The sequence below is a fragment of the Pelophylax lessonae genome, assembly GCF_965119305.1.
Source record: "Pelophylax lessonae genome assembly, chromosome: 4".
Lineage (NCBI taxonomy): Eukaryota > Metazoa > Chordata > Amphibia > Anura > Ranidae > Pelophylax > Pelophylax lessonae.
The window spans coordinates 342,575,035-342,602,589 of record NC_138771.1 but is presented as its reverse complement, the minus strand read 5'-3'; the positions used below and the strand labels follow the sequence as shown (position 1 = coordinate 342,602,589).

At 42.8% G+C, this 27,555-nt stretch overlaps 1 protein-coding gene across 3 annotated transcripts in view; it reads left to right on the top strand.

Annotated features, from left to right (window-relative positions):
• STK32A (serine/threonine kinase 32A) overlaps positions 1-27,276 on the top strand; it is a 312,631-nt gene extending 285,355 nt beyond the window's left edge. For 2 of the 3 annotated variants that reach the window (XM_082252874.1, XM_082252875.1), the window contains exons 12-13: positions 17,887-17,951; positions 26,426-27,276. In XM_082252874.1, the coding sequence (XP_082109000.1) occupies positions 17,887-17,951; positions 26,426-26,522 (162 nt within the window). In that variant the 3' untranslated portion in view covers positions 26,523-27,276. Of the gene's footprint in view, positions 1-17,886; positions 17,956-26,425 lie in introns of all 3 variants that reach the window. The other variant, XM_082252876.1, reaches the window with a different exon arrangement.
• Positions 27,277-27,555: the final 279 nt, after the last annotated feature.

Below are 27,555 nucleotides of genomic sequence, written 5' to 3'. Positions count from 1 at the left end.
CTTATGCTAGGGTCGCCAGTACAGTATTTGTACATTGATATCATATCCCCCCTCAATCGTCTCTTCTCTAGAGAGAATAGGTTCAGTGCTTGTAGTCTTTCCTCATAGTTGATGTCCTCCATTCCCCTAATTATTTTTGTTGCCCTTCTCTGGACTCTTTCCAATTCCAGCACATCCTTCCTGAGGACCAGTGCCCAGAACTGGACAGCATACTCCAGATGTGGCCGGACCAGAGTCTTGTAGAGCGGGAGAATAATCTCTTTATTTCTGGAGTGAATCCCCTTTTTTATACATCCCAATATTCTGTTGGCTTTGCTTGCAGCTGCTTGGCATTGCATGCCACTGCCAAGCCTGTTGTCTACCAGTACCCCCAAGTCTTTTTCCCTCCTAGACTCCCCCAGAGGTTCCCCCCTAGTGAGTAGCTTGCTTTCTGGTTTCTGGTATATTGCCAGTACTCCCAGGATCTATTAGTAATGACCAAATGATTTATATAAAGTAATCACATCCCAGAGGAAGAATGCAACATTTCAGGGCCACGCAGGACTCTTTCGTCATTCATGTGATGATGTGATGGACATTATTTATAGATTCTAGGTGTGCTAGCATTAAGTACAATAACCCTTTGCTGACCGCCCCACATACATATACTGCACAAAATCAGGTACGGGCATATCATTTTGCACTTCCGGTTCTGCAGCGTGCCATTGGCAACCTACTCCTACTGTGATGTTGGACACGATGTCCACCGCGTCCCGCTAATTGTTCCTGAGAGATCCAGAACTGCAGTCTGCCTATGGAAACAAGGCAGATCACCGTTCTGGGACAAGGGAAGATAGAGATTCTGTGTTTCTGCTAAGCAGGAACACAGATTCCTGTCTTCCCACTCTTAGAAGCACCCCCCACACAGTTAGAAGCACTCCCCAGGGACATATTTAACCCTTTGATCACCCCTGATGTTAACCCCTTCCCTGCCAGTGTCATTAGTACAGTGACAGTGCATATTTTTTAGCACTGATCCCTGTATTGGTGTCACTGTTCTCCATGAAAGTGTCAAAAGTGTCACTATGGGCCTAATTCACTATAAGTTTGGACTAGAGCTGCTCACTTCTTCAAAACTAACTCCAACCTAAACTCATTAGCTTCTTAATTAGGTGAAGCTGCTGGAGTTAAAACATTAACTAGGTGCTTTAGTGAATTTGGGTTTGGAGTTAACCAAATTCCGTTTGTGTTTATCATAAAAGGAAATTTGTCTATTCTGAATCACTATTACACAGCAATGTCATCTATTATGGTTTATTTTATTTTTTAGATATAGTTATGTATCTTATGTGTTTTAAACCTTTAGATTTACTAATAGCAGACTACACAGCTGTCTAATTATCAATCTTCATTCTTTATTCATCTGAAACTTTCAGGCATGTCTGATTGTATTCAGCACTTTGATGTAGTGGTCTATGCTCATGGACAAAGATTGCTAGGTCATGAGTTCAAGCCCCAACCATTCTAACACCCTGTGTGTTCACAGTTGTGTGTGATTATTTTTTTCCACATAGTAATACATTGGCTACATCACCTAAAATTGCATGTCAATGGCCACATATAATCAAGAAACAGACATGCATATGTGCAGGGTGCAATTATGCATTTGCCAAGTTTCAGTATTTATTTACAGCTGTTTAAAATTTAAGGAGGTGATGGCATACTTGGGATTTGAACTCATGCTCTCAGTGTTTATAGATAGGAGCACTAACCACTAAACCATTGAGCTGAGCATGATTACCCTTGGAATATTTAGTCCATGTTTCAATAGTTAACCACTTACCGCAAAGTGACGTAGGGGTACGTCGGCAAACTTTGCGGTGTTATACCGGGGAGATGCCTCTAGCTAGAGGCACCATCCCGGTACCATGCTTTAGAGCCGGTGGACGGCTTTCCGATGCTCGATCGTTACCCGGGTGAATGGGAGGGGACGTCCCCCCCCCCTCCCGCCGCCTTCCACGGCTTTGCCCGGGTCTCCTGTCCCACCGGGAGACCTGAGCAACCAGCTGGCGCGTCCGCCGGCTGGATGGAGTCTAGATCAAAGCCGGAAGCGGCTTTGATCGGGTTTCCGATGACGTAACCCAGAGGCGGCGTCCATGACGTCACGTCCGGGTTACTCTGCTGCAAAAGGCGGCAGATCTAAAAAACGAATGTATTCAAAAATGCAGTTTTCAGCATTTTGAATACATGGAAGTGTAGTGGAGGGGTCTAGGGTCTTTTAGACCCTCGATCCCTCCATAAAGAGTACCTGTCACTGCATATTGGTGTCACAAGGGATGTTTACTTTGCTTGTGACCCGCCCCCGTCACCGTTAGCTCGCGCACGAAAGAAAACGTATACGGAAGTCGAGCCGCAAATTAAATCGCTGTTCAAACCACACATGTGAGGTTTTGCCGCAATCGCCAGAGCGTGAGCAATAGTTTAAAAAAAGAGCTACACTCTAACTCTAAACTGGTAACCATTAAAAAATTTTAAAGCGTCGCCTATTGAGATTTCTATTGACCGTAGTTTGTCGCCATTCCACAGGTGTGCGCAATTTTAAACCATAACATGTTGGGTATCTATTTACTCGGCGTGACATCATCTTTCACAATATACAAAAAAATGGGCTAACTTTATTGTTTAGTTTTTTAAATGCAGTGAAATGTGATTTTTCGTAATTTTTCCCCAAAAAAATGGCATTTTAAAGACCGCTGCGCAAATACCGCGTGACAAAAAATATTGCAATGACCGCCATTTTATTCTCCAGAGTCTTTGCTAAAAAAAATATATATATAATAGTTGGGGGTTCTAAGTAGTTTTGTAGGAAAAAATACTGATTTTAGCTTGTAAACAAAAAGTGTCCGAAATAGGCCTGGGGCTTAAGTGGTTAACCACTTCCTTACAGGGCAGTTACACCCCCTTCCTGCCCAGGCCAATTTTAATTTTTTTATGCTGTTGCATTTTATATGACAATTGTGCGGTCATGCAACCCTGTACCTAACACAAATTTATGACATTTTTTTCACACAAATAGTGCTTTCTTTTGGTGGTATTTGATCATTGCAAGTTTTTTTTTTGGCTAAAAGAAGACCTAAATGTTTGACCCCTAAAAAAATGTGTTTTAGTTTATGTAATAAAATTTGGTAAATCAATATGTTTTATGTTGCACTGACGAGGCACTGATGAGACACTAATATGCAGCACTGATGGACACTGATAGGCGGCACTGATATTCAGCATTGATGGACATTGATAGGTGGCACTGATGGGCAATGATTGGCACTGGTGGGCAGCACTGATAGATGGTAATGATGGGCAGAACTGATGAGGAGGGCACTAACAGGCTCCCTGAGCACTGATTGGCATCAATGGTGGCATGAGTGGGCATCCCTGGTGGCCATGGGTCAGCAATCCCTGGTGGCTCTAGTGGCATCCCCCAGGGGTCTGCACTGGTAATCAATGCTCTGATTACAAGCACAGACCCCCCCACCCCCCACACTTACTTTGCATATGAATGCCATTTCTTCACGGCTGAAAGTGGCCCTCACCATGATTAGCCAGTTGATTGTGACCACTTCCTGGAATGTGTGCAACCCAATTTGGTGTCTTTTCTGGTCCAGGGCGAACGCCTATGTGCCATTTGCAATTTATTTTAAAGGGATTTTGCTTTATTTGGTGCACACAGACAACTAAAATGTATTGGAAATGTTTTACCTAAGCCAGTGATGGTAATCCTTAAGATGTTTTTGCCCTACATTTCCCATAATGCTCATGTACTCTGCAGTGTAGGTGAGCATCATGGGAAATGTTGTTACAAAACACCTGTGTTGCCAAGGTTCACTATCACTGACTTAGGCCAACTAAAAAGGCGAGTCAGTCATGCATGAATACAGCGTTGTAGCAATCTTTTATTTAGTAATCATTTTTTATGATTTATTTAAAAAAAATTTTGGTTACATTTATCCACAGAGGCTGAATGGAAATTTTATATTATTCCTTTATTTATATATATTTTTAGCTAAATCTATACATACACACTTTTTTTAAATATTTCTTACAATTTGGCCCCACCCCCCCACCCCCCATACACACACACACACACCCCAAAACACACACACACACCCCCATACATACACCCTCCCATACACACCCCATACACACACACATACCCCCATACACACTTCGCTGGAGTACAGGGACGGAGCTATACACCTGCCGCTGTACAGGGAGAAACCATACACTTGCCGCTTTCCAGGAACAGAGCCATACACCTGCCGCTGTACAGGGAGAAACCATACACTTGCCGCTGAACAGGGACGAAGCCATACACTTGCCGCTGTACAGGGACAGAGCCATACACATGTTCATACTGTATATATATTTATATAAATATCTATATTTATATTTATTATATATATATATATATATATATATATATATATATATATATATATATATATATATATATATATATATATATATATATATTTATATATATGTATGCCAAAAAAATCAAACACACACATATATATGTAGTTTTTTCGAGAAACAGTTTGCAGTTTTTCAGAGTTTAATGTGGTTTTATATAGGAAACAACACTAATATGGCTCCCCACTCCACCAACAAATATATTCCTATATCAAAACACAGAAAAATGTGAAAATTTTCAAACTGTTTGAGTGTTTTTGGTTTGTTTAAGAAAGAAGTCTACCCAAGTCTACCCCCATCACAAATGCTTTCAAAAATGTCATGAGCACCAGGTGGCTAAATGGTTAGCAAATCTGCCATGCAACAGTGTATTTGGGGGTTCAAATCCCTGAACTACCTACAACTGTCTCTGTTGTTCTATATGACAAGCAACAATAATATCGCTCCCCCAAAAATAAAACATTTTATATGTGTGAAATTTATATATTTTTGGGTTGGTTAGATATAGGAAGTAACAATAATATATTGGTTTTTGCATATGCATATATATTGTAACATGGGGGACAATTAGCTCCGCGATAGATGCATTTCTCCAGTGATTCACTGCAGTCAGGTATACATTTTAAGGGCATGGTCTGTAACATAGGTTTTCCCACGCAGGGGTTCTTCTCCAGTTGATACAAAAACTGAAAATACCAGCCCACCTGGCTCTCACACTCTTGTGCAGTTTTCCAATAGCAGTACCCCTGCTCTTTTCACTGGTCCCCAGACCATGAACTCCATGAAGCTGGCTACTTCACTCTGGCCTTAGTCCTCAGGCCGTCTCCTGTCTCTTCAGACCCACACACACATGTGCTCCGGCTGCCACCTGCAGCCACTGACTCCCAGAGAGTATCGGAGTCCTCCTGACTCCCCACGAACAGACCTCCTGTCTGCTGGCTGAAGCAGTCTCCATCTGGGAGCCCTGATGTCTTCCTAGACCTTCATTATAGTCCTGCACAGAGCCAATGTGCACACTCTGTGTCCTTTAAATGACCAATTTCACCGTGACAGACTTGACCTGTCACAATATATACATATATATATATATATATATATATATATATATATATATATATATATATATATATATGTGTGTGTGTGGAAAAAAGGTGCACTGATCCGTGATAAAGCTGCTACCAGAAAAAGATAAAAAATGTGTAAAAAATTGTGGTGCGCTAAATCCAACTAAACATATTCAAATAAATGAAATGCAAAACAATGGTGACTCGGGACTCGGCAGTACACCGGCCGCCCGCCTGCCCAATCGTCTCTCCACTCCAGATCGCCTCCTCCAGTCGCCAGTGTTTGGACACAGAACCAGGACTATTTAATGCTTCTGGTGAGGACAGACCTTGGAAAGCCTGCTACACCCGGTTTTAGGGAAGGAAGCAGATTATTAACACAAGGGATGTTTCAGAGCGTGTTTAAGACATCGTTCTGGGAAGAGGCTACTTTGGTTCTTGCACCTGTGGTGAAGAGCACGGTCATTTTGGTGTGGTCACATGAAGAGTACATCTTGATTATTATATTTTGCACTTATCTACCGTCCGCCAGGTAAGCAGGAAATTCACCAGGTGGAAGGATTTCATCACTATCATTTGATAATATTAATTTGAACTTCACACCTGTTTTCAAATCATTATATCGCCGATTGAAAGAATTTATTCTTTGGACTGTGGGACTTTATGATCACCATTGTTTTGCATTTCATTTATTTGAATATGTTTAGTTGGATTTAGCGCACCACAATTTTTTACACACACATATATATATATATATATATATATGCATATGCAAAAACCAATATATTATTATTGCTTCCTATATCTAGACCAACCCAAAAATATATTAATTTCACACATATACAATGTTTTATTTTTGGGGGAGCCATATTATTGTTGCTTGTCATATGTATATATATATATATATATATATATATATATATATATATATATATATATATACACACACATAGGCAAAACAATGAAAAAAAATTATTATATATATATATATATATATGTGTGTGTGTATGTGTGTGTGTGTGTGTATATATATATATATATATATATATATATATATATATATATGTATATTGTAAGGGGTTGGCTCGGTAGCGGGTGTGGGTGACCCTTTGGGTCTATGGTTTATTCTTCCAATTTGCTGGAAACAAGTGCAAGCATACAAACAGCATAAATCAAACAAACATAAGATAAACCCTGTCCACTTGGGGCGTCTACCTTCACAACACAGGAACCTACCTATGGTGTCTGTCCCAACCTACTGCTGGGCAGACACTACTGGTCATACAGCAGAAAACCAATAGTCTATTTGTTTTCTTTTCACACAGAAAAAGTCAACACCACCTCACCTTCAGGACTCTTTCTCAGCTCACTGCTCTCCTTAACGCACAAAGCCTCAGGATGCAGCAATCAGTAGTCATCCTCTGGATAACTTATAGAGGCCTTAATTGCCTCATTCTGAATAGCTGAAACTTTCCAACGTCCTTAAACCTTTCTGGCTACCTCTGCAGCCGACAACTGATAGTAATTGGTGAATTGTCTAAACAAGGCAGAAATGTGTCTCCCGTCTGTGACAACACCCACAGATTTACCTGACTTCCTGTCACATACCCCCCCCCCCTCTTGTTTCAACCCTAGGGTTGGGACACAGGTTGCCAGGCACGCATGCACTCGGGACAAACCATCTGCATTCCCCATTTTAACACCGGGGCGATGCGTTACCACGAAAACTAAATTCCTGAAGGGCCAGGAACCACCTATTTATTCTCCTATTGGTCTCCTTGTTCTGTGCCATCCACTTCAATGGGGCATGATCCGTCACCAGTTCAAACTGTCTACCCAGGAGGTAGTACTGGAGAGAATCCAAAGCCCATTTCACCGCCAAACACTCTTTCTCAATGGTGGCATAATTCCCCTAATGGGTCTTCAACTTTCGGCTGAGGTACATAACAGGGTGTTCTCCCCCCTTGATAATCTGGGACAGTACAGCAGCTCCTAAACCCACATTTGAAGCATCTGTCTGAACCACAAAGTCCAATGAAAAATCAGGCGAATTTAAAACTGGCTGAATACATAAGGCCTGTTTTAAAGCCTGAAAAGCTGTTTCTGCTTCAGGAGTCCATTTGATCATGACAGACTCCTTCCCTTTGGTCAAATTGGTCAGGGAAGCAGCCTGTGAGGCAAAATGGGGAATAAAAGGGGCGATAATAACCTGCGATCCCCAAAAATGCACGGAGCTGTTTCTTGTTGGTGGGACGTGGCCAATCCTGAATAGCCTTAACTTTGTTTATTTGGGGCTTGATTAGACCTCTTCCAATGGTATACCCCAGATACTTCGCCTCTTCTAGCCCAATGGTAAATTTTTTTGGATTGGCTGTAAACCCGGCTTTCCAGATGGAATCCAACACAGCCTGAACTTTAGGTAAGTGTGAGTCCCAATCCTCACTGTCGATGAGTGGTATGCAGCAGCATAGGCTCGATGAGGCCGAAGGGTCTTATCCATGGTGCTTTGAAATGTGGCGGGAGCATTCTGATCTGTCTGGAGTTACAAATGCTGTTTTTTCCCTGGCCGACCCCGAGAGAGGAATTTGCCAATAACCCTTGGTCAGGTCTAACGTCGTCATGTACCGGGCAGTGCCTGGGCGATCAATCAGTTCATCTATGCGGGGCATAGGATAGGTGTCAAACTTAGTGATTTTATTCAGGCAGCGAAAGTCATTACAAAACCGCCAACTTCCATCTGGTTTGGGCACTAAGACAATGGGACTGGACCAATCACTATTTGACTCTTCTATCACCCCCAACTCAAGCATTTTTTTTACTTCCTCGCGAATTGCCTCTCGCCGGGCTTCTGGAATTCTATAAGGCTTTAACTTGACCTTATCCCCTGGTGTGGTGATAATGTCATGTTTAACTCCGGAGACCCAACCTGGCAGGTCTGAAAACTTCTCCCTATTACGGAGCACAAATTCTTTAACCTCCTGTTGCTGAGTTTTGGACAGAGTCTCCGCTATCCCAACTTCAGGGACAGCCAGGTTAAATGGAGCAGAAAATCAGGTAGTCTCAGCGACCAAGGACTCTCTATCCTTCCATGGTTTTAACAAGTTCACGTGAAGCTGCTCAGGTTTTCGTCTTCCCGGTTGGCTAATTTTATAATTCACCACCCCCAGTCTCTCCAACACTTCATAGGGACCCTGCCATTTGGCTAGGAATTTAATTTCGACCGTGGGGACCAGCACCATCACCCTATCACCAGGTGCAAAAGAACGGACCTGGGCCCCACGATTGTAAATCCTTTGTTGAGCCAACTGGGCTTGGGCTAAATGTACCTTCACAATCGGCATCACTTGGGCAATTCTATCTTGCATTTGTGCCACATGTTCAATCACACTTCGATGAGGGGAACTCTCACTCTCCCATGTTTCCCTGGCAATGTCCAGTAGGCCCCGGGGGTGCCTCCCATACGGCAGCTCAAACGGAGAGAACCCTGTGGTTGATTGCGGAACCTCTCTTATGGCAAACATCAGATAAGGGAGCAGATAATCCCAATTCTTTCCGTCTTTATCCACCACCTTCCTCAACATTTGTTTTAAAGTTTTATTAACCACTTGCAGACTGCTCACTGAGCTGCTACTGCGGCAAAGTGGCTCGATATCATCCAGCGGCGTAGACCTACGTCGCTGGACTCCTCCCCTTGTGGGCGGCGCGCGCGCCGCCGGAGACTCGCTCCCGCTGTATTCAGTCACAGCGGGAGTCGAACCAGGGGAGGAGCGGCGGTGATCACCGCCGCTCTTCCCAGATCGTCGGGGATCGAGTGTGGAGATCTGCCCGCTTGTGTAAACAAAGCGGGCGGATCTCCTAAGTGACAAACAGTGACAGATTGCAGAATTCAGCATAGCTGAACCTGCGATCTGTGCCTGTGTCACACAGTCCCCTCCCCCCACACACGTTAGTAAGCACCAGGCATACATTAACCCCTTGATCACCAATAAAAGTTAACCCCTTTCCTGCCAGTGTCCTTTTTACAGTAACAGTGCATATTTATAGCACTGATTACTGTAGTAATGTCACTGGTACCCCCAAAAGTGTCAAAAATGTCAGTCAAGGGTCCGATCTGTCCGCCGCAATGTCGCAGTCCAGCAAAAAAAATCGCAGATCGCCACCAGATCACCGCCATTACTAATTAAAAAAAAAAACGATAAAAATGACATAAATTTCCCGTAGTTAGTAGCTGCGATAACTTTTTGCGCAAACCAATCAAAATACGCTTATTGCGATTTTTTTACCAAAAATATGTAGCAGAAAACAAATTGGCCTAAAATGATAAAAAATTTTGATTTTTACATTTTTTTGGGGGGGGAATTTCATATAAAAAAAATGTGAAAAATATTGTTATTTTTTCAAAATTGTCGCTCTTTTTTTGTATATAGCACAAAAAGTAAGAATCGCACAGGTGATCAAATACCACCAAAAGAAATCTCTATTTGTGGGGAAAAAAAGAACATAAATTCAATTTGGGTACAGCATTGCATGACCGCGCAATTGTCCGTTAAAATAATGCAGTGCCGAATCGCAAAATTTGGCCTGGTCAGGAATGGGGTAAAATCTTCCGGTCTTAAAGCGGTTAAAAATACGCTCATTGAGAATTTTTTTGTCAAAGACATGTAGCTAAATACATTTTGGCCAAAATATATGACAAAAATTTAATATATTGGATATTTTTTAACTGTCAAAGTAGTAAAATATTGTTATTTTTTCAAAATTGTCGCATTTTTTTATTAATATCGCAAAAAATGAAAAGCGCAGAAGTGATCAAATACCACCAAAAGAAAGCTCTGTTTGTGGGAAAAAAGGGGCGTAAATTTCGTTTGGGTACGGCATTGCATGACCGCGCAATTGACAGTTAGACGTACAGCAGGAAAATCCTCCGGGGGTAAAGTGGTTAAACCTCTCCACTAACCCGTCTGTTTAAGGGTGATATACTGATGTACGTAATTGGGTCACTTTCAGGAGTTTACACAGTTCTCTGGTCACCCTAGACATAAACGGGTTGCCCTGGTCAGTTAGGACCTCCTTAGGAAGACCCACACGGCTGAAAACCTGAAATAACTCCTTGGCAATGGTTTTAGAAGAGGTATTTCGGAGAGGAATCGCTTCTGGGTAGCGGGTGGCATAGTCCATTATTACCAAGATGTGCTGGTGCCCTCTAGTGGACTTCAGTAAGGGGCCAACGAAGTCCATGGCGATCCTCTCAAAAGGGACCTCGACAATGGGCAGGGGTACCAACGGACTGCGGAAATGTGGCGTGGGTGCAGTAATCTGACACACTGGACAGGAAGAGCAGTACAATTCCACTTCCTTAGTGATCCCAGGCCAATAAAACCTCTGGGCGATTCTCTCCCGGGTTTTTTCTGCTCCCAAATGTTCCCCAAGAATGTGCCCATGGGCCAGTTCTAAAACCATCTTGCGGTACGGTTTAGGCACTACCAGTTGCTCAAGGGTGTCCTCTATCCTCTGTGACACTCAATATAACAGGTCCCTTTCAATAATGAAGTAAGGGAGGGCAATCCTCTCATCAGGGTTACAGTGCCTTGCGAAAGTATTCAGCCCCCTTGAACTTTTCGACCTTTTGCCACATTTCAGGATTCAAACATAAAGATATAAAACTGTAATTTTTTTGTGAAGAATCAACAACAAGTGGGACACAATCATGAAGTGGAATGAAATTTATTGGATATTTCAAACTTTTTTAACAAATAAAAAACTGAAAAATTGGTCGTGCAAAATTATTCAGCCCCCTTAAGTTAATACTTTGTAGCACCATCTTTTGCTGCGATTACAGCTGTAAGTCGCTTGGGGTATGTCTCTATCAGTTTTGCACATCAAGAGACTGACATTTTTGCCCATTCCTCCTTGCAAAACAGCTCAAGCTCAGTGAGGTTGGATGGAGAGCGTTTGTGAACAGCAGTTTTCAGTTCTTTCCACAGATTCTCGATTGGATTCAGGTCTGGACTTTGACTTGGCCATTCTAACACCTGGATATGTTTATTTGTGAACCATTCCATTGTAGATTTTGCTTTATGTTTTGGATCATTGTCTTATTGGAAGACAAATCTCCGTCCCAGGCTCAGGTCTTTTGCAGACTCCATCAGGTTTTCTTCCAGAATGGTCCTGTATTTGACTCCATCCATCTTCCCATCAATTTTAACCATCTTCTCTGTCCCTGCTGAAGAAAAGCAGGCCCAAACCATGATGCTGCCACCACCATGTTTGACAGTGGGGATGGTGTGTTCAGGGTGATGAGCTGTGTTGCTTTTACGCCAAACATAATGTTTTGCATTGTTGCCAAAAAGTTTTGGTTTCATCTGACCAGAGCACCTTCTTCCACATGTTTGGTGTGTCTCCCAGGTGGCTTGTGGCAAACTTTAAACAACACTTTTTATGGATATCTTTAAGAAATGGCTTTCTTCTTGCCACTCTTCCAGAAAGGCCAGATTTGTGCAGTATACAACTGATTGTTCTCCTATGGACAGAGTCTCCCACCTCAGCTGTAGATATCTGCAGTTCATCCAGAGTGATCATGGGCCTCTTGGCTGCATCTCTGATCAGTCTTCTCCTTGTATGAGCTGAAAGTTTAGAGGGACGGCCAGGTCTTCGTAGATTTGCAGTGGTCTGATACTCCTTCCATTTCAATATTATCGCTTGCACAGTGCTCCTTGGGATGTTTAAAGCTTGGGAAATCTTTTTGTATCCAAATCCGGCTTTAAACTTCACCACAACAGTATCTCGGACCTGCCTGGTGTGTTCCTTGTTCTTCATGATGCTCTCTGCGCTTTAAACGGACCTCTGAGTCTATCGCAGTGCAGGTGCATTTATACGGAGACTTGATTACACACAGGTGGATTCTATTTATCATCATTAGTCATTTAGGTCAACATTGGATCATTCAGAGATCCTCACTGAATTTCTGGAGAGAGTTTGCTGCACTGAAAGTAAAGGGGCTGAATCATTTTGCAAGCCCAATTTTTCAGTTTTTTATTTGTTAACAAAGTTTGAAATATCCAATACATTTTGTTCCACTTCATGATTGTGTCCCACTTGTTGCTAATTCTTCACAAAAAATTACAGTTTTATATCTTTATGTTTGAAGCCTGAAATGTGGCAAAAGTTTGCAATGTTCAAGGGGGCCGAATACTTTCACAAGGCACTGTAACTAACTCCCCATCTATCTTCACTACATTCTCCCGGGCTCTTAGCAATGTGGGGTCCCTCAATTGCTCAGTGATAAAATTTTCTCCATGCACCTCGAGGTCATCAAACCCTATCGGCTGCTGTTCCTCTTCTGAGGTAGCAGGCTCCTCCCTAGGGACTGGTGTTTCCCCTGCTAAGACTGAGAACGGAAACTCAGGAGAATCCTCCCAGTTACAGGATTCTGGAGTAGATGTTTCAGGCTCAGAAGAACCACCTACTGGGGAATCTGCGCAATCCCAGAGTTCCCAGAACTTTGGGAAATCCCTTCCGATAATGGCGTCATGTGGCAGTTTGGGAACTAAACCCACTTGGTGACACAAGTTACCGAGGGAGGTTTCAAATGAAACCGTAGTCACCGGATATTCTCGAGTGTCCCCATGTACACAAACTACAGCCATTTTCCTAGGATGTAAGGTTTTTCCCACCACTAGATCACTTTTCACTAAGGTGACCAGGCTACCTGAATCCAACAATACCACAACATCTTTACCATCTAAGCACATTCTAGAAAAAGGTTTCTCATTCCCCTTTACTGCCGTGCATGTGGTTGCAAAAAGGGACTGTCGTCTCTCTGTCAGAAAGTCACACTGCATGGGTACATCACCCGCTGGGCAAACCGCTGCTACATGTCCCTCTTCCCGGCAACGGTAACAAATCAACCTTCTGGTGCTTTCCTGTGGGATGGGTCTTCCAGGCCGTTCTCGCCAAACATTAACAGTAGTCCTGATAATACCTCTAGTTGCTCTTTGGTCCCTCTCTCCACCCCCATCCCTTGATGCAGTCTTACCCATAGGTGGGGAAGGTCTGGTCTTGGGGTGAAAAGTCTGTGCGTCTCTGGGGAAAGAGGTCAAATTCTCTGTTGTTAGGTACCTTTTGACCAGGTCTACTAGTTTGTCTGCGGTTTCCGGACCAGCATGGCTCACCCATTTCTGCAGGGTGTTAGGAAGAGACCTAAGAAATTTGTCCATGACTACCCTTTCCAAAATTTTTGGTCCGGACAGAATTTGCCAAATGGATGAGGTCATACTTCTGCGACCGAGGTGGCTTCCTCAGCTGATAACTCCAATTGTGGACCCGCTGAGCACGGACATCCAAGGTTACCCCAAAACGTGCCAATATTTCCTCTTTTAATCGATCATAGTTTTTTGCATCTGCAAGCTCCAAATCAAAATATGCCTTTTGGGCTTCTCCAGATAATAGGGGGCCACTAGTCCAGCCCACTGTTCTTTAGGCTAACTCTCTTTCTCCGCTGTTCTTTCAAACGTGGTCAGAAACATCTCAGGGTCATCATCTGCAGTCATCTTTGGCAATAAATGGCTTACCCGAAAAGTCGGTATGTTACTGGCCTGACTCCCAGCCTCGGTCTGCTGTCTCTGAAGCTGTTTCACAATCGCCTCCATTTGCTGCTGGTGTCTCTGTTCCATGCCTGCAATGCTCTCTTGGTGAGCCTGTTGTTGAGCTGCAAGGCTCCGCTGAAAACCCGCATTTGTCTGCTGTTGATTTGCATTTGCCTGCTGTTGATTTGCATTTGCTTGCTGCTGATTTGCTATAGCCAGTTGTTTCAGTATCTCCTCCATTTTGGGTTTACTTTAACTGCCCACGGCACTCCACCATGTGTAAGGGGTTGGCTCGGTAGCGGCTGTGGGTGACCCCTTGGGTGGGTTCGTTACACAGAGAGACAGCCGAGGAGTGGTTAAAAACAACAGTCTATGGTTTATTCTTCCAATTTGCTGGAAACAAGTGCAAGCAACCAAACAGCATAAATCAAACAAACATAAAAGAAACCCTGGCCACTTGGGGCGTCTACCTTCACAACACAGGAACCTACCTATGATGTCCGCCGGCCACTCGCGATCTCCCACTGGAGAGGGAGAAAGGCAGACGGCTGATGTAAACAAAGCGGCCTGTCATTCTCCCTGGTGTAACTGCAGAGACTATACGATCCTGATATGTAGGATCGTACGTCTCTGTGGCTACATCACAAGCCACGCCCCTTGACAGTTAGAATCACGCCCCTAGGGACACACTTAACCCCTTGATCACTAATAAAGTTAACCCCTTCCCTGCCAGTGTCATTTTTACAGTAACAGTGCATATGTATAGCACTGATTACTGTAGTAATGTCACTGGTACCCCCAAAAGTGTCAAAAATGTTAGTCAGGGGTCCGATCTGTTCGCCGCAATGTCGCAGTCCCGCAAAAAAAATCGCAGATCGCCGCCATTACTAGTTAAAAAAAGAAAAAAACAAAAATTACATAAATCTTTCCCTTAGTTAGTAAACGCAATAACTTTTTCGCAAGCCAATCAAAATGCGCTTATTGAGATTTTTTTTTTTACCAAAATATGTAGCAGAAAACAAATTGGCCTAAAATGTAAAAAAATTAGATTTTTACATTTTTCTTGGGGGGGAATTTCATATAAAAAAAAATGTGAAAAATATTGTTATTTTTTTAAAATTGATGCTCATCTTTTGTTTATAGCGCAAAAAATAAAAATCGCACAGGTGATCAAATACCACCAAAAGAAAGCCCTGTTTGTGGGAAAAAAAGGACATCAATTTCATTTGTCCGTTAAGGTCACGCAGTGCCGGATCGCAAAATAGGCCCTGGTCTTTGAGCAACCAAATCCTCCGGGGCTTAAGTGGTTAAAAAAGAAAAAAATCAATGCTGGAGGTATAGTAAATCAGGCCCTATGTGTCCGATTTGTCCACCACAATATCGCAGTCTTGCTATACAAAGAAGCATGGGGGAGCTCATGACCATTATGAGGATGGTTAGACACAGCCCCAAATGATCCACAATGGCAAAAGTGACATGGTCCAGAAATATTTAGACAGAATAAGGGTGGATAAAGCGCCTGGACCAGATGGCATCCACCCACGCATCCTAAAAGAATTGAGCGCTGTAATTTCTAAGCCTTTGTTTCTAATTTTTAGGGACTCGTTAAGGACTGGAATAGTACCACTGGATTGGCATAGGGCCAATGTGGTGCCTATATTTAAAAAGGGATCAAAGTCTTTGCCAAGTAACTATAGACCTGTTAGTTTAACGTCTATAGTCGGGAAGATATTGGAGAGTTTAATAAAAGACCACATAGATGAGTTCTTGCTGGAAAAAAATATTGTAAGCAACAGACAGCATGGATTCATGAAAGACAGAAGTTGTCAAACAAACCTGATTTCTTTTTATAAGGAGGTAAGTAAAACCTTGGACAGAGGGGTGGCTGTGGATATAGTATACTTGGATTTTGCAAAACCGTTTGACACAGTTCCTCATACACTGCAAATGTGTAAGGTAACGTCTACAGCCTTGGAAAGATCAGTTTGTAAATGGATAAAAAATTGGCTAAAAGATAGAATTCAGAGAGTAGTGGTTAATGATTCTAACTCTGAATGGTCTAAGGTTATCAGTGTTTTCCCCCGAGGCTCAAAGGTTATCAGTGGTGTACCCCGAGGCTCAGTGTTGGGACCCTTACTTTTTAATATCTTTATAAATGATATAGGGTCTGGGATTAAAAATTCAAAAAAAAACGAAGAGATTTCCAGTCACAACTTACCAACCAGCCAGCGACCAACCAAATTGACCTGTCTAACAGTATGCGTTAAAAACAGGGGTTTGGTTGCACACATTTGCAAATACATGCGTAAGCTGCAGGCCCCGACAAGGCACCCTGTGATCTGCAGTCCCTAACTCTACAATTTAAAGAGTCTCTACAATGAGAGCACATGCATTTAATGGGATAGATGGAGGACAGGTGACTAGAGGGAGTCCACCCCTCCTTAAAGGCACAGGGTCACACTAAACACCCAGCACATCGCACAATGGCGGCAAAGGTGTCAGTGCGTTGCCTGGCTCAATATAGATATCAATAATGCAAAAAGTGGTCACCGCCTCCATCTATAACTTGTCTTATTGGTAAGGAGCACTGGAAGGGCAGACGCAGATAAAAAAAAAAACGAAGAGATTTCCAGTCACAACTTACCAACCAGCCAGAGACCAACCGAATTGACCTGTCTAACAGTATGAGTTAAAAACAGGGGTTTGGTTGCACACATTTGCAAATACATGCGTAAGCTGCAGGCCCCGACAAGGCACCGTGTGATCTGCAGTCCCTAACTCTACAATTTAAAGAGTCTCTACAATGAGAGCACATGCATTTAATGGGATAGATGGAGGACAGGTGACTAGAAGGAGCCCACCCCTCCTTAAAGGCACAGGGTCACACTGAACACCCAGCACATCGCACAATGGCGGCAAAGGTGTCAGTGCGTTGCCTGGCTCTATATAGATATCAATAATGCAAAAAGTGGTCACCGCCTCCACCTATAATTGGTCTTATTGGTAAGGAACACTGGAAGGGCGGACTAAAAATATGCTAAAAATATGCACTGTTACTGTAATAATGCCATTGGCAGGGAAGGGGGTTAACCCTGTGGGTGATCAAGGGGTTAAATGTGAGCCTAGGGGAGTGATTCTAACTGTGTAGGGGGGTGTGGCTTCTGAGATGACCATAGAGACATGTGATCCTATATAGCAGGATTAAATGAACTCTTTCATCTTCCCAGGGAGAAGAACGGTCGGCTGTGTTTACAATAGCCAACCATCCTTCTTTCAAAGCGGAGAATGATCATGGGTCTGAGGTGGCAATCAGAGCCACCTGACACACGCATCGGCTTCCCCGCTAAGGAGCGGGGGCGAGATCGTGCCGCCAGTGGCACGCACTCACCCCCTAGACTCCCAAGAGTGAGCACCGTACATGTATGGCGATATGCCTGGGAGCCGCTGCCTGCCGCAGTACATCTGCGGCGGGCGGTCGTAAACTGGTTAAATAAACGCAGTGCTATATCGCAAAAAATGGCCTGGTCATGAAGGGGGTAAAACCTTTCGATGGTGAAGTGGTTAAAAAGTAGGCAGTGGGTAATTTTACCCAGCTGTTACCAGTCAAAACTAAAATAAGTGTACTATTTTCCTTTACTCATCTCATCCTTGTACCTAAATGCTTAGCACATACCTTTTCATTTTTGTGGACTATAACTATTGCCCAATAATCATTTGTCCTGTTATCTGAAATGTATTTCTTTAACTTAATTTTTTTTTCTTTTTTCCAACCTTTAAAACTACCAAAGAATGGTAACTTGCAGAAGCATCTGGAAAACGTTGAGAGAGACTTCCTTGTTTTCAACAGAGAAAAGTAAGTATAGCATGTCACCATGCCCTGTATTTCTGTGAAATTGATGTTCTGCTGTAAACTAAATATAAATCCTTAAATTAGATATACTGGCATGTTCAAGCTGTGGCAATGTTGTATGTAAAATGTGAATATTGTGGATATGGCCAGTTGCTTTTCGAAGGGGTGCAACAAAATAGGCCTGAACAGGGGTATAATTTTTATTTAACATAATAACAAATGCTATATACAGTATTTCACAAAGGTAAGCACACCCCTCACATTTTTCTAAATCGGTTATTTATAACTTTTCATGTGACAATGACACTTTGCTACAATGTAAAGTAGTGAGTGAACAGCTTGTATAACAGTATAAATTTGCTGTCCCCTCAAAATAACTCAACACACAGCCATTTATGTCTAACTGTCTAATGTCTAGCCATTTTCCAGTCACATCCCTAGTGTCATGTGATTTGTTAGTGTTGCAAGGTCTCAGGTGTGAATGGAGAGCAGGTGTGTTAAATTTGGTGTTATCGCTTTCACTCTCTTAATACTTGTCACTGCAAGTTCAGCATGGCACCTCATGGCAAAGAACTCTCTGAGGATCTGAAAAAAATAATTGTTTCTCTACATAAAGATGGCCTAGGCTATAAGAAGATTGCCAAGAACCTGAAACTGAGCTGTAGCTCGGCCAAGACCATACAGCGATTTAACAGGACAGGTTCCACCCAGAACAGGCCTCGCCTGGTCGACCAAAGAAGTTCAGTACGTGTGCTCAGGGTCATATCCAGAGGTTGTCTTTGTTAAACAGACATATGAGACTGCCAGCATTGCTTCAGAGGTTGAAGGGGTGGGGGGTCAGCCTGTCAGTGCTCCAACCATATGCCGCTCAATGCATCAAATTTCTCTGCATGGCTGTCATCCCAGAAGGAAGTCTCTTCTAAAGATGATGCACAAGAAAGCCCACAAACAGTTTGCTGAAGACAGGCAGACTAAGGACATGGATTTCTGGAACTATGTCCTGTGGTCTGATGACACCAAGATAAACTTATTTGGTTCAGATGTTGTCAAGCGTGTGTGGCGGCAACCAGGTGAGGAGTACAAAGACAAGTTTGTCTTGCATACAGTCAAGCATGGTGGTGGGAGTGTCATGGTCTGGGGCTGCATGAGTGCTGCTGGCACTGGGGAGCTACAGTTCATTGAGGGAACCATGAATGCCAATGTGTACTGTGACATACTGAAGCAGAGCATGATAGTTACATAGTTACATAGTTAGTAAGGTTGAAAAAAGACATCAGTCCATCCAGTTCAACCTATGCATCCAGTTCAACCTATGAATGCGTGTGTGTGTTTGCTTTTAATCGTACATTGTATACCCCTGTATGTTGTGGTCTTTAAGGTGTCCATCTACTAGTTTTTTGAAACTATCGATGCTCCCTGCTGATACGACTGCTTGTGGAAGAGAATTCCACATCCTTACTGCTCTTACAGTGAAGAACCCCTTACGCACTTTAAGGTTAAACCGCCTTTCCTCTAGTTTTAGTGAGTGGCCACGTGTCTTATTGTACCTCCGTTCTCTGAATAGTTTGTTCCTTATGCTCGGGTCACCAGTACAGTATTTGTACATTGATATCATATCCCCCCTCAATCGTCTTTTCTCCAGAGAGAAAAGGTTCAGTGCTTGTAGTCTTTCTTCATAGCTGATGTCCTCCATTCCCCTAATTATTTTTGTTGCCCTTCTCTGGACTTTCTCCAGTTCCAGCACATCCTTCCTGAGGACCGGTGCCCAGAACTGGACAGCATACTCCAGATGTGGCCGGACCAGAGTCTTGTAGAGTGGGAGAATAATCTCTTTATTTCTGGAGTGAATCCCCTTTTTTATACATCCCAGTATTCTGTTGGCTTTGCTTGCGGCGGCTTGGCATTGCATGCCACTGCCAAGCTTGTTGTCTACCAGTACCCCCAAGTCCTTTTCCATCCTAGACTCACCCAGAGGTTCCCCCCCTAGTGAGTAGCTTGCTTTCTGGTTTCTGGCACCCAGGTGCATTACTTTACATTTATCAACATTAAACCTCATCTGCCATGTAGTTGCCCACCCCGTTATTTTGTTCAGGTCTGCTTGCAAGGTTTCCACATCCTGCATAGAAGATATTGGCATGCCTAATTTAGTATCATCTGCAAATACTGAGATTGTACTAGATATCCCCTCCTCTAGATCATTTATGAATAAATTAAACAGGATTGGTCCCAGGACAGAACCCTGGGGGACCCCACTTTCCACACCCGCCCAATCCGAGTACTCCCCATTAATCACCACCCTCTGTACTCTCCCCTGGAGCCAGTTCTCTATCCAGGTACTCACCTTATGGTCCATACCTACCTTCCTTAGTTTGTACAGTAATCGTTTGTGGGGAACAGTGTCAAAGGCCTTTGCAAAGTCCAGATACACCACATCCACAGGCTTACCTTTATCTAGGTGGCTGCTCACTTCATCGTAGAAGGTTAATAGATTGGTTTGGCAAGAACGATTTTTCATGAATCCATGCTGATTACTACTTATAATACCAGTTTCATTACTAAAGTCTTGTATGTGGTCCCTTAACATCCCCTCCAAAATTTTGCAGACTACTGATGTTAGGCTGACCGGCCTATAGTTACCCGGGATATATCTCGGCCCCTTCTTAAATATTGGTACCACGTTGGCTTTTTTCCAATCAGCTGGCACCATACCCGTCTGTAAACTATCCTTAAAGATCAAGAATAATGGTCTGGCAATCACCTGGCTGAGCTCATTAAGAACCCTCGGGTGCAAGCCATCCGGTCCCGGGGATTTATTTATGTTAAGTTTCTCTAGTTTAGCTCTAAGTCTATCTTCTGTTAACCATGGCGGCACTTTCTGAGGTGTATTATTGGCCTTACAAGCTGGGTTTGTGTAGCCCCCCGATTCTTTTGTGAAGACTGAAGAGAAGAAATTATTTAACACTTCCGCCTTTTCTCTGTCCTCAGTGGCCATATTTCCCTTATCATCTTTTACGGGGCCAATGTGTTCTGGCCTCGCTTTCTTACTGTTTATATACTTAAAGAACTTCTTAGGGTTCTTTTTACTCTCCTCCGCTATATGTCTCTCGTGTTCTATTTTAGCCGCCCTGATTTCGTCTTTACATTTCTTATTACACTCTTTGTAATGCTTAAATGCTGCCAATGACCCCTCAGTCTTGTATTTTTTGAAGGCCTTTTCTTTAGCACTAATATACATTTTTATGTTGGAGTTTAGCCATCCAGGGTTTATTTTTGCTCTTTTAAATTTATTTCCCTTTGGAATGCACTGGCCAATCCCCCTGTTTAGTATGCTCTTGAAGCACTCCCATTTTTCCTCCGTGTTCTTTGTTTCCAGGGTTCTATCCCAATTGATATTTTCTAGCAGCGAGCGCAGCTTTGGGAAATTGGCTCTTTTGAAATTCAGTGTCCTTATATTACCCCTCAGCTTCCTATTACTGTAATTAATACTGAAACTTATTGACCTATGGTCACTGTTTCCTAGGTTGTCCCGTATTTCTATATCCGTGATCAGGTCTGTATCGTTGGTAATCAGTAGGTCAAGTACCGCATTGTTTCTTGTCGTCGGTGCATTCACCATCTGACCCATAAAATTGTCCTGCAAAACATTTAGGAACTGCCTAGCCTTGGCTGAGTGCGCGGTTCCTTCTGCCCAGTCAATATCTGGATAATTAAAGTCCCCCATTATAATGACATTTCCCATCCTTGCTGCCAATCCTATCTGTAAAAGGAGGGCCGCCTCACCCTCCTCCCTCTGGTTGGGGGGTCTATAGCATACGCCCAATATTAACTTCCCCGCCGTGCCATCCCTTTGAAGCTCTACCCATAGGGATTCTGCCTCATCCATAGCTCCATTATTAATATCATCCCTCATATTTACCTGTATGCTGTTCTTAATATACAGACATACCCCTCCCCCTTTTTTACCTTCTCTATCTCTGCGATAAAGGGAATACCCCTGAATGGTCGCCATCCAGTCATGGGAGCTGTCAAACCAAGTCTCAGTTATCCCCACAAAATCTAAGTCCTCCTCAAACATCAGCAGCTCCAGCTCTCCCATCTTGTTGGCCAGGCTTCTGGCATTGGTATATAAGCCTCGTAATTTTGATGTTTTTAGGCTGCTCTCTTGATTTTTCCCCGTACCCACCCTGGGTATAGGAGCTCCGAACACCCTACCGCTAATGCCCCCATTTCTGCCCTCTGAAACTTTCTTTCCACTGGCTAATTCTACATCTGTACCCTCCCCCCCATTCCCTAGTTTAAAAGCCCCTCTAACTTTTTGGCCATCCTCGCACCCAGTACGGCTGCACCCACCCCATTTAGGTGCAATCCGTCCCTACCAAAGAGCCGGTGACCGACTGAGAAGACGGCCCAGTTCTCCAGGAACCCGAAACCCTCCTTACTACACCAGCTCCTCAGCCACTCGTTAACTTCCCTAATCTCCCGCTGCCTCTCTGGTGTGGCTCGAGGTACAGGTAGTATTTCGGAAAATACTACCTTGGAGGTCCTAGTCCTCAACTTAGCGCCTAAGTCCCTGAAATCATTTAGGACTCTCCGTCTTCCTCTACCTATGTCATTGGTACCCACGTGTACCATGACAGCTGGGTCTTCCCCAGCCCCACCCAATAATCTGTCCATCCGATCCGCAATGATCCCCTCCCTTCAGAGACTAGGCCACAGGGCAGTATTCCAACATGATAACAATCCCAAATACACCTCCAAGATGACCATTGCCTTGCTAAAGAAGCCGAGGGCAAAGGTGATGGACTAGCCAAGCATGTCTTCAGACCTAAACCCTATTGACCATCTGAGGGGCATCCTAAAATGGAAGGTGGAGGAGCGAAAGATCTCTAACATCCACCAGCTCCGTGATATCATCATGGAGGAGTGGAAGAGGACTCCAGTGGCAGCCTGTGAAGCTCTGGCGAACTCCATGCCCAAGGCAGTGCTGGAAAATAATGGTGGCCACACAAAAAATGTACACTTTGGGTCCAATTGTCACATAAAACTGTGGAGGGAAAATGGCTAAGTGGGCCCAATTTGGACATTTCCATTTAGGGGTGCACTCACTTTTGTTGCCAGTGGTTTAGACATTAATGGCTGTGTGTTGAGTTATTTTGAGGGGACAGCAAATGTACACTGTTATACAAGCTGTACACTCACTACTTTACATTGTAGCAAAGTGTCATTTCTTCAGTGTTGTCACATGAAAAGATAAAAATCCCAAAAAGTTGAGGACTGTTGTTAAAAGAAGAGGATGCTACACCATAGTAAATGTGGCCCTGTCCAAACTTTTTTGAGATGTGCTGCTGCCATCAATTTCAAAATTACCTTTTTTCTTTAAATTGTACAATTTCTCAGTTTAAACATTTGATATGTTTTCTATTGTAAATATGGGTTTATGAGATTTTGCGAACCATTGCATTCTGTTTTTATGTACATTTTACACAGCGTTCCAACTTTTATCTAAACTCAGTCCTCTTTGTGTTTGGGCCTTTAGTCTTTGGTGGGGCGCTCACCTCTCCATTCTGAGGGTACGTGTATTCACAAAGGTCAGAAAAATCAAGCAAAAACAAATCAATAGAAGCCTCTCACCATGCTTACTGGTTCAATGATGGCATTAAACGTACCCTTCCAGTAGCTCTGCTACCCTCCCCTGCAGCAGCCTATTGGCACCACATGCTGGCACGATACTGGAACAGCTGGAACAATAAGACAGTAGGAAAACTGGAACAGCAGTTTAGTCCATGCAGCATATGGTCCTCTTTCAGCAGGCAGTCTCTCCTACAGATAGTATAGTCCAGCACAGTAGTACAGTGATATATTTACAACAGCACAGAATAACACTGCAGCAGCACAGTCCCTTGCTCCTCTCTGCACAACTTGGTAGTGGCAGTAGCAAATTGTCTAGTGCCAGCTTCCCCTATAGTCAGCACAACAAATGGCCTTCTAACAGCAATATGTGAGCCTGGTCTTGCACCTCACTCTCTTTTTACTCTCTGCTGAAACTGCCTGCACAGTACAGTTCACTCTGGCTTTCAGCTGGAGACAGCCTCCCCTCTGCAGCATAGTAGGCTCTCAGCCCAGTACTCAGGCTCACAGTGGCACTGTCCTGGCTCACTTTGCACACCCAGCTACACACAAAAACTCCCAAGCACCTGGAAAACACTTCTACCATGCTTTCTAGTCTCACCCACACAGATGCTCTGCTCTATATATGCAGTGGATGCTGCTAACCACAGTCACAACCAATAGTGACACAAGATACCAGCAGAGAAAATCCCTTCCATGCTGTGTCATTTAGAGGTCTTTCTGTGGTGATGGTTTCTTCACAATGTTTACCTTTTGAGAGACATTCTGATTCCATTCAATCTCTTCCCTAGTTCTTTTGTTCCCTCAGAAGCTGGCTCTGGTGTCTGTTATTTCAATCTGACAACAGTAAATATATTCCTAATAACACCACTCTTCAGGGATCTCATCTTCTGCATGCCACACTAAAAAAGAGGATGAAATAGGGGCAACTAGGTTCACTTTCCTAATCAACAACTGAGCCTGTAATTTCACTGGAGAGTTAGGGACAGTGACTGGGATTTTCCCTCAACTTCTCTGTAGTACTTTTGTTGATCTCACTGCAGGGATCAGCTCTGTTCCAGCATCTTTCAGTCCGTCTTGGTCTGTCTCTAAGACAACATAATACCCAGACTGGCTCCATACTCTACTGAAGGTTCAACGTTTTGACGACTGTTGAATTTCCTTGGTCTACTTCATGCAGCTTAGAATGTAAACCCCTGGATGAAGAGTCAGACTTGCAAGAGATGGGAGCCAGAAGCCATCCCACTGGATCTAGTTTTGTCCCCACTATCAAAGAGTTTTTGGTGGTCCCCCAGGGCTAGGAACACGCAATAGATAGAACATTGGAGGTCTCTGGTGCCCAGACAACCAAAAGGCCAAAGGAAAACTTGATCTGCAGCTATCCATTGTAGGATAATGTCTCTGCTCTGATTCTCCAAATCTTTAAATTCTTTAGCTCCCACAAGGGTCACATCAGAGTCACTTGTGCCCGTGAGGAGGTGCTTCCACTTGAACAAGCACCACAGGACCTATCACTTTGGCAGGTTGGATATATGCATTTTATTTCCAGCAAAACTTTGGAGGCTCGTAGGACTGTTTCTGTAGGGTATCAGCTGGGGATCCATAGGCCCTGGCCTTACCTTCTTCAAAGGCTTCTTCTTCAAATGGGAGCTGGTGATCAAGCTCCTAACTGGCCCCTGCTACTGCAAGACCTCTATGATCTCTTTGATTGTTATGTGGAACTGATCTTTTCTATGGACATCATTACTTAGAGTCTGGCTTCTCCACAGCCAAAGCATCTAATCTCAGCAAGTTGTACAGTGTTATGCACTTCAACTTCTCCTGAAGCCAACTCGTTTAAGGCCAACCACAGTCATTTCAGTATCTGTGAAAGACCACATCTCTGCAGGATCTCATCAACTCCAAAATTATAATCAGATTTCTATTTTTTTCAGGTCAAACAGTTTCTCTATCCCTCCATACACAGCATATAAGACTTAAAGATTGTCTAGTGCTGTGTAATCCTGTTGTCTCAGTTTTAGGTTGTGGATTGCACCAGCCATAGGATCCTCTTAAACTTTTGGAGATTCTCTGCCTCTACCAGACAATGTTTAATTTCCTATAGTGCAGCCTTTCACAACCAGGGTTTCCAATATTTCTGGGGTTTCTCCTGAGGTGAAAAGTTCCTTTAAAAGTGAGCAATGGCAAATTGATCTCCCCTAATGCAAGGCTCACCTGGCCATATAACTTACAATCTGATATATAAGGATGTACCCTAGACAGTCCATTCAATTTGAATCAAATCAGGCTGGCTCTTGCATTACATGAGATCTAAAGAGATTGTACAATTAAATTTTATAGTGTCATTTCTACACAGACTAATGATGTTGGGGGGACGCAACAACTTCTGCTGACTGAATTTTTTTGTCTGTATTATTAGTTTCAGGCTTTTTGCAGAAAATAATTTTATTGTATAGAGCAGGAGGGAAGTTAAAAAAAAAATGAGTGTCAAAAATGCTATGTAGTCCAGATTAAAGATTTTTTTTAATAAAATGTTTTACAGCTTATTGATCATGCTAGTATACCATAAGTTATAGTTATAATAATTTTTTAACAGGGGTTCCGCAAGACCTGAAAGTTATTTCAATGGCTGGAAAAGGCCACTTTAATGGTATAAAAATGTAACACTGTAAAGTGCATTAGCACACCATTTATCTTTCCCATCCTTTGGACTTTAAAATTGCTATTAATTAGAACACTGGCACTGGTTTCAGATAGCTAAGGTTGAGCTTGGGAATCACTGGAGCTTAAGGTTTCCCACTGTTAAATGTTAATATTAACATTTGTATTGTTTTGTTCCATTTTTGCAGAAGCCAAAAGGACCTCCAGGAAAACCAAGAGAACATAACTATGGTCCAAGCCAAAGAAGATGAGGATGGACAAAATAATAACCTACAAACCATGTGATTTCCACATGTAATCTTCCTGCATTATGTAGCACTTGATATGCTGGACTTTATGAAGCAAAGGTTATAAGCGACATGTCTCTGATATCTAGGAATCCTAGCAAACTTTGCATTTATTTTTGATTGTGAGGTGTATGGAGGTTGTTAGAGACAATCTGCTTCATGAATCGTAAAGCATTCATGTATAATAAGATGACTCTTCCTTTTGATTCATTCAATTTCAAGCTTATTTTTTTGTAGAGCTGAGCGATAACACGTTTTGCACAAACTTCAAAAAGAAAATATATTTTAGATTATATTTTTTAGAGCATTAGGAGTTTTTTCTAGGCTGTTTTTGTTTTCCTTTTTTTTTATATAATTTATTACATGCCTGTAGCATACAGCAAGCAACGTGTAATAAAATTACCACAGAATAGTAGTTGCAAGATTGATATAAATGTATTTTGTTCAAAGGCTGATGATGAAGTCCTGTCACTGATATTCAGCTATGCTGTTAGAATTAAATATATGTACATTGTGTTTTTGTGTAATCTGTTATCCATAGTCATCTTATAAGGGAAAAGACGAGGTCTGCAAAACAGTAACTGAATGTGGGTGGGCCCAAAGCTCTGAGCCATTTCATGAAAACAGGGTTAGAATATAGTTTAAATATCCAAGCCTGGGTATTACAAAAAGCCAAAAATATAAATAATAAAGCCAAGAAGAAGGGATGATCATTAGAATGAGCTTGGATAATTGCAGGAACAGGGATAAACCTTTTTTTAATGATGTTGGTGTATGTTTGTAAGGGCCAAGAAAATGGCCACGTCTCCAATACAGCTGCCTAAGAAATGGGTCACATCTTAAGTAGTGCATGGCATTAACATACATGAAGACAACTCTGCAATGAGCTTTTTTACTGTCCAAACATGACTGCGGCAGCTTTTGGACAACTCAAGATAGCTTCTGAATTTACTATTCTATTCAGACCTCAGTTTTTTGGAGATTTTATATAGAGACCAAAAAATAAAGGGAGGTATGGAGAAAAACAATTG